This window comes from Mastigoproctus giganteus, chromosome 3 (genome assembly GCF_048544385.1).
Source record: "Mastigoproctus giganteus isolate SK-2022 chromosome 3, ASM4854438v1, whole genome shotgun sequence".
Classification (NCBI taxonomy): domain Eukaryota; kingdom Metazoa; phylum Arthropoda; class Arachnida; order Uropygi; family Thelyphonidae; genus Mastigoproctus; species Mastigoproctus giganteus.
Window position 1 is genome coordinate 53034343 of NC_143577.1, and position 16743 is coordinate 53051085.

The following is a 16743-nucleotide window of genomic DNA, read 5'->3' on the forward strand; positions in this document are numbered from 1 at the left end:
TTATTATCATTATTATTTATTTCTTTATTTTTAGCTGATGTGAAAAAGATTACTTCCTTTCATCATTTCGACTTACTAATATCATTATCATCATTATTAGCCGTATGGTGCAGCAAAAAAAAAAAATTTTTTTTTTTTTTGAGTTACCCTGAGATTGAGAAGAGAGAAGGGAATGATGATATCCAGCTCAGGACCCTGAGTGTGCCAATCCCATACTCACCAGATGTGAGCTCCTCGGGTTATTAATACTAATTCTATATAAGATCAAATTTATATTATGAATATAAATAAGATTGTGAAAAATAATAATTGAAAGTCATAAAAAATGCAAAGATTTTATGTACACGCGAAGCAGACTTAGTGTCCTATTTTCTTGCGAATTTTTGGTCATTTCATTCCAGTCAGGGTTTCCTGCAACAAACATCTCCACTAGGCCAACAATCTATTTAGTTTGCTAGGGATGCACAAATGTAAATTTGCTAGGCATGGTTCTCACTGCTAACAGAAATCTGGAAACTCGTGTTTTTCCTCCAGCAGGAAGAAAATCGCCCTCAGAACACACGAAATTTACAGACAATATACATGGATCAATACGGCCTGAGTCGCTGATGCTCCTAATATTACAACAACCTAAGAAGAGAATCTAACCTAAGCCATTTACACTTTGTGGGATTTCGCGACTATAACCATTATCAGTACATGTATTTACAAATGCAGCTCGAAACATAATTATATGCCGAGAAGGAAGAATACAGTCTTTTTTCAAGGAAGAAAATATTTCCTGCTTGTAATCGATTAGTGCACGGGTACTCCCCCCCCCCCCCGCCGGGTGTTTCGATCTGTTTAGAGGGGAGTCGTAATTTTTTAAAATTTTTCCTCGGGATATATATACAGTATTACATTTTAATTATTAAGAATGGGTTATATGTATATATTTCTTGTTAAACGAAATTATTAATTTTCTTTATGGGGAGCCACATCACACAAATTCATTTATCATTTTGTGGTGGAGGGTAATTGGTATGAATTTATATTAGTAGGAGCACGGATTCATTTATTATTTTAGAGGATCGTGATATAGCAAAATTTGAGAACTTCTGGATTAAAAATATACTGTATTTTGTTTTGTGCACAGAGTATTTTACTACTCTGTGGTTTTGTCGTAGAAAGCAGGGAGCAAGTATTTGTAAAATGGCTGAAACTTGTTTGAAAGTTGGCTGTGTAGGTGTATTTGCATCTTTAAAGTTTAAATTATTGGTTAGTGTATTAAAATCCGTTGTAATTTTTATCGTTATTGTTCCGCAAACATATGTATTATGCGAGGAAGAATCTAATGCAGAAGGGTACGTTATCGAAGGAAAGGTAGTCCCACCTGACGTTGCTACACCCGAATGGCTTATATCAACCAGAATTTTGGTCAATGGTGGCGAATTTTTCGGTTTTTTAACGTAAGTTCATTTACGAAAATGAAAAATGAAACACTAAGTCTTAAAAAAATTACTTGTAAAATTTCAGATTTATTTAAATACGTAAATTATTACTGGGGTATTTGTTATGATGATTATTTTGTTTGCATCCAGGTGCTAAAAGGTTTCGACATGACGTAACACTAACAACATAGCATGTATGCTAACGGTTTTATGCAGTTATGATCAGTGTCATAGTAAGAGATCATTTAACCGGGAGTATAGCCAAAAAATACCACCCCAACTTCATTAAAAAAAAAAAAAAAATGAGAGATAGAAGAATTATGTGAAATAAGTGGAGATATAAAAAGTACCATTCAGAAATTAGCTTATCAGACCTTTAATGTTTAAATTTGTAAGCAAGTTATTTCTCCTTGGATTTGATGTCTTCTTCTCCCTCTTCCCCCACAAGAAGTCCTTCACTATTATCATGTTTGGGACCCCACTCATGCTAAGGCTGCCACAACTTTTTATTATAAATCTTTTTATTATATGTCTCTCTTATATCAGAACATACTTGTACTTTTCTATGCTACTAAAATTAATTAAATTATTATTTCAATCTTCAAACCTTGTGTTAACTAACCCAAGTATCCACCACTGCTTAATTTGGATTTATGCTTTTAAATCAATTTCTTTTGTTTGTTTAATTCCTTACTGATATATTGTTCTTCCTAGCCACTCATATTAGCATTAGCATTGACATATGATGCAAGAAAGCAAGCTTATGCAGCATCAGCCAAAAAAAAAAAAAAACACACTCCCAATTCACCCCTCCATTTGTTCCAAGTACCTGTCCATCTCAGCCTCAAATTTATTTAGGCTATCAACTTCCACAACAAAGGATGGAAGTCTGTTCCACCAACCAACCACCCACTGGCTAAAGGCAAACTTCCGCACATCTATCCTACATCTGTCTTTCCTCAATTTGAATTTGTGCCCTCTCAACTGATTATTTTGAGCAAGAGGAAGAATTCCATCAGCATTGAGCATGCTCAAACCATTCAAGGCTTTATACACCTCAATCAGATCACCTTGCAGGTGCCTAGTCTCCAGACACTAATTTGCAAAATTTAAGCCTTTCTTCATAAGAACAACCCTTTGTTCCATTCACTAATCTTGTTGCCCTTCTCTGTACTCATTCCAACAGCTCTACATCCTTCTTAAAATGAGGCCTCCTGACCTGTATACAGTACTCAAGGTGTGGCCTGACCATTGCCTTATATAAGGGGATAATCACCTCCTTATCCCTGCTAGAAAAATTCCTGTATATCATTGACAAGACACTATGAGCTACTCTTGAAGACCGTCTGCACTGCTCAGAAAACTTCATATCTGCATGCACAATCCCCAGGTCCTTTTTGTTCTCTACCACTGTCAGTGTAGTACCACAGAGTTGATACGTCACTCTGGGGTTGCTGCTTCCCATATGTAGTACTTTACATTTGTCAATGTTAAACAGCCGACCGGGCTAGCCGAGTGGGTAAAGTGCCTGCCCGGCAACCCAAAGGTCGCGGGTTCGATTCCCGCCTCAGGCTTGGATCAAAGTACTGCAAAAACCTTGGGAGGTGCAATATGGCCACAGAAGCCGATGCGCCAACAACTACCAAATCAAAATAAAAAAAAATCAATGTTAAACTTCATTTGCCAGCTCTCAGCCCATCTGCTCAACTTTTCTAGATCCTGTTGCAGCAGCATACTGTCATTAGTGTCCTTAACAACCCTGCCAACCTTCGTATCATCTGCAAACGTGGACATTGAGCTTGATATGCCATCATCAATATCAATTATAAATACAGAAAACAACAATGGACCCAACACCGAACCCTGAGGGACTCCACTAATAACATTAGTCCACGATGAGCAGTGTCTATTGATTACCACTCTCTGTCTTCTCCCACTCAACCATCCCTTTATCCATAGCAGCAATTTGCCTCCAGTGCCACACTGCTCCAATTTGTGCAGCAGTCTTCCATGTGCAACAGTATCAAAAGCCTTTTTAAGATCCAAATATATAATATCAAAGTTATTCCGTGTATCCAGTTCCTTTGTGACCACATCATAGTATCCAATCAAATTGGTCAGGCAAGACCATAACAAAACCATGCTGTGTCCGAGTTATAACTGAAGTCTTGTTCTAGATGATCCTGCATTGCTTCTTTAACCAGTGCTTCCATTAATTTTCCTGGAACAGAAGTTAAACTAACAGGTCTATAATTACTTGTGTTGCCCTTTGATCCTCCTTTGTGAATTGGGGTCACATTTGCACATCTCAGTCCATGGGTACCTCCCCTGAGTCCAAAGAAGCTCTCATAATTATGGCTAAGGGTTTGCTTACTTCCTTTGCTGCCTCCTTTAATATAACTGGATAGATCCCATCCACCCTGGGTGCTTTTTTTATGTTTATCTTCAACAATTTCTCCTCCACTTTCCTCTCAGTTATTACAAAATCATCCAGGTGACTGCCAGAATTTAACTCACCTGTGGCATTCCCCTCCCTGAATAACTCCTCAGGGGAGGGGAGTGTAGGTGCAAAACACTCATTTAGTTTGTTAGCCACCTGAGCACGATCATCAACAGTTGAACCATCAATATCCAGTGGACCAATCTGATTCATCCCTTTCCTTCTAATGTTTTCATAGGTAAAGAACTCTTTGTTGTTTTTCTTTGCATCCTTTGCCAAGCATTTCTCATAATCTGCCTAATCTCCTTTGTGACTTGGTTACAGACCAGCTTATATCTATCATAGGCTTCCATGTCACCCATTAATTTATATGTATCCCCTGCATTGTTCTTCTCTTCCATATGTCTCGATAGTTCATCTGACAGCCATATTAGCCTATGACAGCTACACTAAGCAGAGATGTTAACTACTAGAGTACAGCCCCTGAGTTCTGCTCAAACCAATTGGATTTGGTTAAAATTTCAGCCTCCTTACTGTGTTATTTGGCATTTCACACAGATGAGCTACCATATAAAGTCTGCACCACTTCAACGGTTACCATATTATTAAAAAAAAAAAAATCAATCCTATAATCCTCCTATGTGAGATAGCATAATGCACACTAAACATTTGTGAGTGTCAGGGTCTTCATAATTTTGGACAAGTATTTTACATGAACTATATTCAGTTACTCTGGCTGTTGATATAACTGTTCAAAAAAAAAAAAAAAACCCAAAAAAACTCAGCTTCATCTGAGAAAAAAATACATAGGAAGGATTATAAATATTAGGAAGGATTTGGGCCTTAAACCATGAACATTAATTTTAGACGACAAATGTATTGCTACCAATAAGAACAAATAGAGCAGGGGCTTGAGGGCAATCTCACACCCACACAGCATCAATATATAGACAGTGAGAAATCATCTACTCCAAGCCCAAAGGGATTCCCTCCTAGTAGTGACCAGGACCTGCAGGACAACCTCCACCTTTGCTCTGCAGATCCTTACTGGCAATATCCCAATTGATATGGAAGTTTCTTATCACCAGATAAAGTACTTCTGCAAAAGGAACATACAAGACAATGCTCACAACATCTGGGTAGACCTCACACACCTGCTAAGCAAGGCCTCTCTAGGATAAGAACAGTGCTAGTCACCAGATGGCGGGAGAAATAGAACACTGCACAGCACAGAGCAATCACATGTAAATACATACCAGTATTAACTGACAACTGCACTAAATGGTTGTTCACTGCAGGGCTATATGCCCTCTTCCTGTTGATGGGCCATGATAATTTCAGTGATAAACTTCACAGCATGGACCTCACAGACAACCTAGATTGCATCTGTGGAAGAGAAATGTACAACTGTCACCTATGTATAGACTTCCAGACAGCTCGAAATTAAGAATCACTGCTAGATCAAATAACAAGCACCAGAATTAATTGCGTCCCAGGCTAAATATGGAGCCTTCTGTAGGTTTGCTGATGTCCTCTTAAAGTCTCAGAGTCTGGAGACTAGGCACCGGCGAGGTGATCTGATAGAGGTGTATAAGGCTTTGAATGGTTTGAGCATGCTCAATGCCAATGGGATTCTTCATCTTGCTCAGAATAATCAGCTCAGAGGGCATAAATTCAAATTGAGGAAGGACGGATGTCGGATAGATGTGCGGAAATTTGCCTTTGGCCAGCGGGTGGTTGGTTGGTGGAACCGACTTCCATCACTTGTTGTTGAAGTTGATAGCCTAAACAAATTTAAGGCTCAACTGGACAGGTATTTCGAGCGAACGGAGGGGTGAAATGGGAGTGGTGTGTTTTTTTTTTTTTTGGCTGATGCTGAGTAATCTTGCTTTCTTGCATCATATGCCTCTACTAATGCTAATCAGTAAAACTGAACTGTCACGCCACATCTTTAAATAACATCAGCAGGATCATGGCTTGTAGCACTTGTTACCAATGGAGATTGGGCAATGTGTCAGCCTCAACTACTGCCTTCACAGTAGTTGGGGCTGATAGTCTGAATAAATTCAAATGTCAGCTGGATAGTTACCTATGTGAGGAGGGAAACAAATGATGTTTTTTTTTTTCTTATCTATCTCCCCCATCCCTAGCCAGTGCAACAAAAGCCTGTGGCTTCCTTCCACTATATGGTTTCAAATTAACATTTCAAATTAAAGCAAAGGACAGCTATTACTCGAGAACAATATCTACAACATCCTGGCACACAAACTCCAACATCAAGGTCAAATTGACTGATAAATGTTAATAGGACCAAAATCTGACTCTAACTAAAGTGAACTGGCACACAGAAACAAGTAAACAAACTTATGTGTGACCTGACCACCACAACATAACTGACTGTGGTCACCTAGCTGCATTATAGGACATAACATTACAAAGAAGTTCTCACCTGTGTTCACATACTGACATTGCCTCTACAGATCTGTTGCTGGACACAACATATCTCCCGAACATATTATTATTAGCCATATGGCGCAAGGAAGCCTGAGGCTTATGCTGCACCAGCCAAAAAAAAAATTTTCTAAATTACCCCGAGAAGAGAGAGAGAGAGAGAGAGAGAGACACACCAAGAAAAAGAAGAAATGATGATATCCAGCTCAGGACCCTGGGTGTGCCAAGCCCATACTCACCAGAGGAGTGAAGTGTGGGGAACTCAACTTGGTCTTCCTTTCCTAACCAATCTGAACACTGGACCACACGACCAACTATATACCTGGTATACAACCGGTGACCAAACTCCCAAGAATGGACACCTCATGCATAATCTGGAAGCCATATGCCAAATTGTAACAACATTAATAACCACGCTGAAGAACATTCTTATGTTACTGAGGAAATGATCAATGAGACCTTGCTTCCAAAATTGACAAGATTGCCAGTAGTGACACCCAACTCTCTTGCTTGAGCTGTTGTGTGCCTCCATAACTCTATAAAGACTTATTGCTAGCTGTAACAAAGTAGAAGTCTTCTTCCTAACTGTGACAGCAACATATTTTACTTGTGTAGAACTTGTGCAACATATTCTACTTGTGCTGCCTTTGTGGAAGAACTACCCGTAGAAACCTTCTTCAGCGATGACAGTCAACTCATAAGAACTGTTAGGACTTGTTCTCCAACACAGCCATCTTCGCTGAAGAACTGGCCCAGACCCGATCTAGACATCAACTCTGATGACATCATTTGATGGATACCATCTCTGACTAAGAGAATGACTTCTTGCCCACCCTAGCAGAGAGCACTGCTGACACTGGACTGTCTGGTATGGGATCCTCGTAGTGGGGATCAACTCGTGTTGATCCCCACTACATATACAGGATATCTGTATATGTAGTGACATCCATTGATGGACACTTCACTTCACCTGCACAGTTGTAACTTGGCAGAAAGCACTGCAGAACCCAGTCTTCCCAGGTTAGGACTCCACTGCTGACCCCCACATAGGGGTGGGATTCTTGGACCCACTGTCCAGCACTCTACTCATCACTTTAACAACTCCTTACTGCTTCTATGGGGATGCCTCCAACTATCCTCCACATCTTTCTATCACTACACCCCCAAATCCCTCATCATCTCTCCACTATCCTACACTCTCCTTTCCTCTGATTTTACAGGCTTCTCCTGACCCTCAATTTTGGGGATGTACAGCAGGAGCTGATAGTAGAATGTGGTGTGCCTTCACCCAACTAGAGATGGGAGTCAGGAGGCAACTGATGTGGTGTTTATCACACCTTGCTGCTGAATTACCAGATGCTGGCCACTTTCCACAACCAGGCATCACACTTTACATAAACCAACACTACACACAAACAGCCAGCCTTGGCACTTGTTTTACCACAAGATGATACAGTGGCGAATGGAGGAAACCCTGGAGTCTATAAAAACCTCTACATGTTGAACATTAAACTGGTGAAACTAGTTTAATGTTCATTGTGTAGTGCTTAGCTGCTTTATCTGGCTGAGCTCATGCACAACCTGAACTTACTATTCATGCATCTTTATTCATGGCCTAATGTGCCCTCCTATTTTATGAATCGTGTTTGTCAAAGCTTTGGTAGAGATATCCGAGGAGATCTCAGACACTTCTCAAGCTTCCTACAGTTTATTTTCTGGTAAAACATTGACTTGTGTATATGTTTATGATTATTCATCCCACACGTTTCGTCAAAATGTTGTATAGTGCAATGGCTGTCTTGTGTAGCATTGGTTATTTATTATTGACTCTTGGCATTGTAAAAATTATTTGTTTGCAAGATAATGCCTAATGTTCTTCTTGCAGGAAACCCACATTACCCACTCCCCTAATAAATATTCTACTGCTGCTGAAATACCACTGCTATCACAATGAAACTGCCTTTTGCACCTATCTAAAAATATCTCATTCTGAATCTGGTGACATCACATGCTCTGTTGCTATAGTTACTTTAGTACATACCATCTATATTAGTAAGTTGCACAATAAATGGATAACCACATACTGTCACCAGTAATGATGGCTGTACATAGTTAATCATGGATTTCTTGAAATTGTGGCATCATTAGTTTCAGCTTGTCACATCATTGGCTCATTTAGATAGTAATGCATGAATTGCCCATTTATCTGTAGTTGATCTGAATTAGTGTACATTGAACAGGTGTTACATGTATCATCATTTTTAAAATGAATGTAATTAATTCCTGTTTGGTTCTAACCCATAAAGAGAGGCTTAGCCATCTCATTGGAAGACTTAATCTCCAAGATCCTAAAAAACAAGACAATCTCAGTCAAATATGAAGTTTGTGCTTATCTTATTTTGTGAATAATAAGTCATTATTAAAATGAATTTGTCCCACGTAGTTAAACTGTAAAGTAGCAATACTACAAAACAGTTTTATGGCAATTATGTGATGCTTCTTAGAGAAAATGGCTAGAAAAGTGGGCTTCAGGGAATTGGCACTTGTATCATGAGTGTCCCCTGCACACTCAACACTTTCCACTCAAAAATTTCTTGAAAAGCACTTCATCAGTGCAGTCTCCCATGTAGCATACTCACTGTATTTAGACCCCTGTGATTTTTCTTTCATATATTTTTTTTCTCCTAAGCTTAAATTATTGCAAAAGTACAACCTTTGTAAAGTCTTATATTTGCGGTGACTGAGGAACGTAACACAGGAACTAGTATTAGTAGATGTGTATGATGCAAGAAAGCAAGCTTATACAGCATCAGCCAAAAAAAAAAAAAAAAAACTTTCTCATTTCAGCTATCCATTCGTTCCAAAATTTTTGTCTAGTCCTTCCTTGAATATATTTACTCTATTAGCTTCCACAATGACTGAGATGTTTGTTCCAGCAATCAACCACCCGCTGGCTAAAGGCAAATTTCTGCACATCTATTCTACAACTTTCACCACAGGGACTCACATCTGGTGAGGCTTGGCACACCCAGGCCCTGAGCTAGAAATCATCATTCTTCTCTTTCTTGGTGATTCATCTCTCTCTCTCTCTCAGGGTAACTTGGGAATTTTTTTTAGCTGGTGCCTCAGACTTCCTTGCACCATGTGGCTAATAATAACTGTCTTTCCTCAATTTGAATTTATGTCCCCTCAGGTGCATAATCTGGAAGAGAAGTAGAATCCCATCAGCATTCAGCTTGCTCAAACCATTCAAGGCCTTACACATCTCAATCAGATCAACTCGGTGCCTAGTCTGACACTACAATTTGCAGAACTTAAGTCTTTCTTGGTAGGAAGACCTCTTTGTTCCCCTCACTAATCTCGTTGTCCTCTGTACTCATTCTAGCAACTCTAGCTGCATTTAAATGAGGCCTCCAGACCTGTATGCAGTACTCAAGGCATGGCCTGACCATTGCCTTATACAAAGGGATAATCACCTCCTTTTCCCTACTAGCAAAATTCCTTTGTCATTGACAAGACCCTATGACCTGCTCTTGCAGCCTGTCTGCACTGCTAGGAAAACTTCATATCTGACTGAATAATTATGCAATTACCCCCAGGTCTTTTTCATTCTCTGCCACTCTGAGTGTAGTACTTTCTCTTGCATTACTGCTACACATATGCAGTTCTTTGCATTTGTCAATGTTAAACTTCATATGCCACTTCTCAGCCCATCTGCCCAACTTTTCTAGATCTTGTTGCAGTAGCATACTGTCATTACTATAATTAACAACCCTACTAACCGTTGTGTCATCTGCAAACTTGGACATTAAGCCTGATACACCTTCATCAATATCATTTATAAAAATACAAAACAACAATGGGCCCAACACCAAACCCTGGGGAACTCCACTAATAATTAGTCCACAAAGAGCTGTGTACATTGATTACCACTCTGTCTTCTCCCAATCAACCATCTTTTGATCCATTGTAGCAACTTGCCCATAATGCCATTCTGCTCCAATTTGTATAGTAGTCTTCCATGTACAACAGTATCAAAAGCTTTCCTAAAATCCATATATGATATTAAAATTATTTTTTTCATCCAGTTCCTTTGTGACCACATCATAGTATCCAATCAAATTGGTCAGACAAGACTTCCCCTTAATAAACCATGCTATGTCTGAATTATTACTGTAGTCTTGTCTAGATGACCCTTATTACTGTAGTAATAATTATTACTGTAGTCTTGTCTAGATGATCAATGCTTTTTTAACTAGTGACACCATAATTTTCTCCGGAACAGAAGTTAATATGTCTGTAATTACTCATGTCAACCTTTGATCCAACATTATGAATTGGGGTTACATTTGCACATCCCCAGCCTGTGGGGGGGGGCCTCCTCTGAGAAATATTAATGATTCCAAAAGAAGCTAATCAGAAATACTTTTAGAAGTTGCAAAAGTGTTGGAATCAGTTTTTACAGCATCAAGGAAATTCATCCGAATAGCTGGTATGTTTCATCATTTCCCAAATATTAGTTGATTCTCACCTTTTTGAGTGCCTCCGTAGCCAGGTGGGCAGGAGCAGCAGTGCGTAGCACATGCTTCTTGATTAGACCGGGGTTCGAGCCCGTGAACCACCAAATACGGAGTATGCGGAAAGGTCGGGGAATGACCACCACATATTCCCGGAGCAATATGGCCTTAGTTGCTAATGCTCCTAAAAACCAAATAACAACAATAACAACAACAACCCACCTTTTTGATCATACTTTGCATATTGTAATGTATAGAATAAATATTTAAATTTAAAATACTTTTTTTTTAAATCTTGATAATGTTCATTTGAAATTCAGTACCTTCTTCAGATGGCCATTTCAGTGGTTGGTGAATGATTGAAATCTTGTTGGTGAATGGTTAGGCACCTTAACAGTGCATCACTTGATTTTAAAAAAAATTAAAAAATTTTTACCTATACTGCTGCTTTCACTTTTGTTGTATGGGAAAATTTCATTTTTATTACATATATTTCTTATACAGGGTGTCTCAAAAATGTTGGTACAAAAGTTTAGGGGAGGTAGGTAACATCTAAAGGAATGTGAATCGCATAGGAACCCATAAGCGGAAATGTCACCGTAAGTCTGTAGATGGCGCAGTAGTCATCACACAAAGAGCATGCATCGATATATGAACTGTGAGTTGGCAGACATGAACCTAGTGGTTTTTTTTTTTTTTTATGTGAACCCCAAACACGAGAGGTATTAGAACTTACAGTACTTAGTACCGTGCTTGGGTTGGAGGTTGAGGAGAAGAAGAAAGAAGATATTTGTTAACATTGGACTTGAACTTCTGTAGATTGTAATTTTCAGGAAATACGTATGAAGGAAGGTTTTTCCAGAAAACGGCAGTGGAATGAATAAATGAGGAAGATGAAAAGTTGGTTATGTGGGTTTGAAGTTGGACAGTAAATGGATGTTGGCTGGTGGTGGTGGTGGCACGTGTTCGGACTGTTTTGAAAGAGAGAGCGGGAATTATAGAAGCCAATTCAGAAGAACAGTGCCTATGGAAGTATCTGTAGAAGAGGCATGCAGCAGAAACAGGACGTCTGTGAGAAAGCGAGTGGAGAGACTCTGTTAGAGATGAATCATTAATTAACCTAACTGCCCTCTTCTGAATGGAATCAAGAAGCCTGAGAGACGTTTTGGGGGCACCACCCCAGATGTGGGAACAATATTCCATGGCAGGGCGGATTTGCGATTTATACAGAGTGAGCAGCTGTTTGGAAGAAAAGTAATGCCGAGAGCGAAAGAGAAAACCAAGTTTTTTAGAAGCAGAGGAAGCAATATTTCTAATGTGCTTGTGCCAAGAGAGATTAGAAGTCAGGGTAATCCCCAAAAGAGATATATCATTTTTCCTAGAAATCGGAGTGTCACTAAAGATAAGCATAGGAGCAGAAGAATCCTTTTTTGCAAGATATAAGACAAGACTGAGTTTTAGAAGGGTTGAAATCAACCAAGTTGTCTTTGCCCCACTGGAGAATTACCTGAAGATCGGCATTTAAGGAATTGGTAGCGGATTTTCAAGAAGTTGAAGCTGATTGAGCAGGACAAGGTTTCTCAAAATGGAAAGTTGAATGCAATGTGCTATCATCGGCAAAACTATGGATAGGATTTCCAGTCAATGGAAGAAGGTCATTAATATACAAGAGGAAAAGAGTGGGGGAAAGAACTGAACCTTGGTGGACACCGGCCTTAGTGGAGAAGTTAGAAGACAGAGAGCCATCTACCATCATCCTCAGTGAGCGATCAGAGAGAAAACTGGATAACCAATTACTAAGAACAGTGGGCAAACCATAAGATGGAAGCTTGTTTAGAAGACCTTTATGCCAAACACGATTGAAAGCCTTTGAGATGTCAAGAGCAACTACTTGTGTTTCACCGAACCTTTCCATTGAATTAGTCCATAAATGGGTAACATAAGCCAGAATATCACCAGTGGATCGACAGTGACGGAATCCATACTGGCGATCGTTGATCAGACGGAAGGTTTCTAGGTAGTTTAAGAGTTGGCGGTTAATTGATTTCTCCATTACGTTAGAAAGAGTAGAAGTAATTGCAATGGGATGATAATTGGATGGGAGGGATTTGTCACCCTTTGTAGGAACTGGCTGGATATGAGCAAATTTCCAAGCAGAAGGAAAAACACCTTTGGAATAAGAAAGTGAAAAAAGGCGGCAAAGAATAGGAGTAAGTTCAGGAGCACACGTTTTGAGAACAAGTGGAGAAATACCGTCAGGACCTGGAGCTTTCTTAGCATCAAGATTCATCAAAATCCTTCTGATATCCTTTTGACGGAAGACCACAGGAGGCATTGAATGGAGCGTGTTGGGAATGGTGGGAGGTGTTTTACCAAGATCATTAATACATGAGCTGGAAAAAAAATGGGATGCTAGCAGGTCAGCTTTATCCTTGGCTGAAGTGACAACAGAACTGTCTGGTTTGAACAGAGGTGGGAGCAGAGATGGGCAAAAGTTGTGGCCAATAGTTTTGGCAAGAGACCAGAATGCTCCTCTACCATAAGGGCTCTTGCCCTAATGGGCAAGAAGCAAGTTTTCTACTCTTAGCCTGTTCAAACTCTAGTTTGGACTGATTAATAACTGCTTTACAATTGTTGCGAGCTTTGGTGTAGGCAGAAAATGACACTGAAGAATTAGAAACAAGCCAATTACGATATGCAACATTCTTCTCTTGAACAGCCTTAGCACATTTATTGGAAAACCAAGGTTTAGAAAAAGGACGAGATTTTAAAGTGGAGTGTGGGGTAAAGGATTCCATTCCTGCAAGAATAATTTCACTAACACGATCTGAGCAAACGTTGACATCAGAAGTTTTGAAACAGTAATCCGACCAAGGAAAAGAAGTCTCGCAGGTCATCCCATTTTGCATTCTTGTAATGCCAAACAACACGAGGTTGGGAATAGCCTTGAGATAAAGGTTCCATTGGAGAAGAGACAATCACCAAGTTGTGATCTGAAGTGCCTATAGGACCTCTCACTTCGACCGTGTACTTAGAAGGGTTGTTTGTGAGAAAAAGATCAAGCTTATTGGCTGTATGATTAGGATTGTCCGGTATTCTTGTAGGTAAATGAACAATCTGTGCTAGGTCATTAGTAATTGCAAAAGCCTCAGCATCTCGACCTGCTGGGTCGATGGGACTAGAAAACGGAAGCCAGCTGGAGTTGTGAACATTAAAATCACCAAGGAAAATTACCTCACTGTTAGGAAAGTTGGACTGGAGAAAGTCAAGTTGCAAAGAGAGGAAGTCAAAGAGATCCAAGTGATTAGTGGAGTTGGGAGAACGGTAGAGACAACAGATGAATTTGACACAATGAGGTAGAGAGATTTTAAGCCAGAGAAGATCAAAGAGAGGAGATTCCAAATTGCCAAGTCTCTGACAGGGAATATCAGAACGGACATATGCACAAGTACCACCTTTGAGGTAAAAGGAATCATACAATGAATAATTTGGACATCTGAGATGAGCAGTAGTCGAATTCAACTGATAACAGATTCTGTCAGGAAAAGTATGTGGGATTTGGCGGACTGCAAGTGGAAATGGATATCGTTGAGATTAGAATTGAGACCACATATTTGTGAAATGAATTAGGAAGTGCTTGGGAGGTTTAGATCTTTTCGCAGATAAGCTTGCTCTATTAGTTTGACAATTCATGGTGTATTCAATGGTAAGAAAAAGTGGGTGGGACATGCTGTATGAAGTAATGAAATTTTTGGATATGGCATACACGTGGTAAGAATATACCCAGATCCTTGACATAACATGGCCTCGACAATGCTCACCGCATACACACTACTCGGACTCCCTCCAGTCACTATCTGGCAGAGTAGAGGCAGAGAGGTAGCAAGATTATACACTAGCTGATCCAGAAGCCTCCTAGAGAGTTACCATTAGGTTCGTTCCAGTGTACTAACTAGCGGCCGGCTTACGAACACCGTTTTAGAGCTGTACCCTCGAAATGTAAGGAATATTGGATCTCGCCACGACGTTCATCATAACCTCAAAAGTCATCAATCATACTGCATGATGGAAGAGAAAGGGAAGGGTTGACCGTAACTTAGCTCTAGAGACTAAACATGGGTTCCACCACTTCAAGCCTCCAATAAGCAAAGTGGTGGTATTTCACCGGTTGATGATAGTCATCTACCACCTGTGTATTTTAGTAAAGGAATGCATATCCTGCTTGTAAAAGAAGTTATGCAGTAACTTAAGTGTACCTAACAGCAGACATTGGAGGCAAGCCCAAATTCTAGAAGCCATTAGTAGATTTGACAAAATAATCAAAGAACAACCAGAGTATATGCATGCACATCCATGTTTGCTGGACTGGGAATATTTTCTTTATTACACAAAAGAAGGTATTAACCATACTTCTTTGACAATGATTGGATTACACAAATTTCTCTTTCTTTTTGTGCTAATGCAATAGCAAGACAAAAACGTCATCAGTGAGCCACTTGCACTTTCCAAGAAAAGTGCTTCTGCCACACTACGTATAAAGGTGGGATTAATGAAACAGTTTTTTTAAAAAGCATTTATAAAAAGGGAGGTTGTTTTTGGTACATCATTTAAAATTTTCCTGAAATACGTAATGCCAAACTCCATGCTGTTTTCGATGGACCAAAAATCAGAGAGCTGCTATAAGATAATTTCACAACTTTTGTGTCTCAGAAAGAAATAAAAGCTTGGCTAGCATTGAAGAGTGTTGTAAAAAATGTTTTAGATGTTTATAAATCAAAGAACCACAAGAAGATCATCAACGATATACATGGGAAGGTTTATTTTCTGCACAACAACCTTGAATACTTTCCAGACTCTTGGTAAAGTTACTGAAGAGCAGAGTGAAATATTTCATCACTTCAAGACATCAACAGTTCAAAACAAAAACAAAAGATACCAGGGTAAATGGAATGAGACATTGATGGCAGACTACTCTTGGTGTTCAAAAAGGGATTCATGTGATTAGCAGAGAGCACTTCAAAAATGTGCAGATTCATCCATGTGGAAAAAAAAAAGTACAAACCACTATCAAGTATTAATTGAGATTTGCTGAATACCTGTCTATATTAAATAGTATATTTTTCATTTCATACAAGAAATTGAAGTGAAGGGCAAAATCAATTACAGGTTTGGAATCAGCTCTTAAAAATTGCACAAGTTCACCTGTTTGCATTAAAAAAAGTAAATTTTTTAAAAATATATACAAGTGCTGTATAACCCAGAAATAATCACGTCTTCATTTTTAGTTAGTGAACACAGATATAAATTTAATTTTAAAAAAAATAAATAAAATAAGAATACTGAGCTCTACATTTATTAAAATTACATAACTATTTTGTGGTGCAATTTGTTTTGCACAAGACTGTTAATTAAATAATTATTGCTTTTAACTATTTTAAAATTTTTCAATAGGAATGATGGAAGTTTTTCTGTAAGTAATTTACAGCCTGGCTCTTATGTTGTTGAAGTTGCCAATCCTGATTATATGTATGAACCAGTCAGAGTAGATATAAATTCCAAAGGAAAATTCCGTGCTAGGAAAGTGAATTACATTCAAACAAATCTAGTTCAGCAGCTCCCATACCCATTAAAGTTTAAAGTTAGAGGCCCATTTAAGTATTTTCAAGTCAGAGAAACATGGAGAATAACTGATTTCTTATTGAATCCAATGGTAAGGTATATTCAGAATATATTGTTTTATTATTAATATGATAAGAAGTGATATCTTAGTTTATTACGACCCCATTTATATGATTGCCAGTTAAATAGCTTCACTTTCAGCAGTTGCTAAAATGAAATTATTTGAATTTAATTCAGATTAACAAATTAGCACCATCTTTTATAGCATTGAATTCTGCTAGACTTG

General features: G+C 38.8%; 1 protein-coding gene across 1 annotated transcript in view; it reads left to right on the forward strand.

Moving 5' to 3' along the window:
• The first annotated feature begins 1093 nt into the window (after positions 1–1093).
• The window catches only part of EMC7 (ER membrane protein complex subunit 7), a 51271-nt gene continuing 35621 nt past the window's right edge, over positions 1094–16743 (forward strand). Inside the window, exons 1-2 of the mRNA XM_090370530.1 lie at positions 1094–1448; positions 16290–16548. Of these exons, the coding sequence (XP_090226656.1) occupies positions 1192–1448; positions 16290–16548 (516 nt within the window). The 5' untranslated portion in view covers positions 1094–1191. The remainder of the gene's footprint in view (positions 1449–16289; positions 16549–16743) is intronic.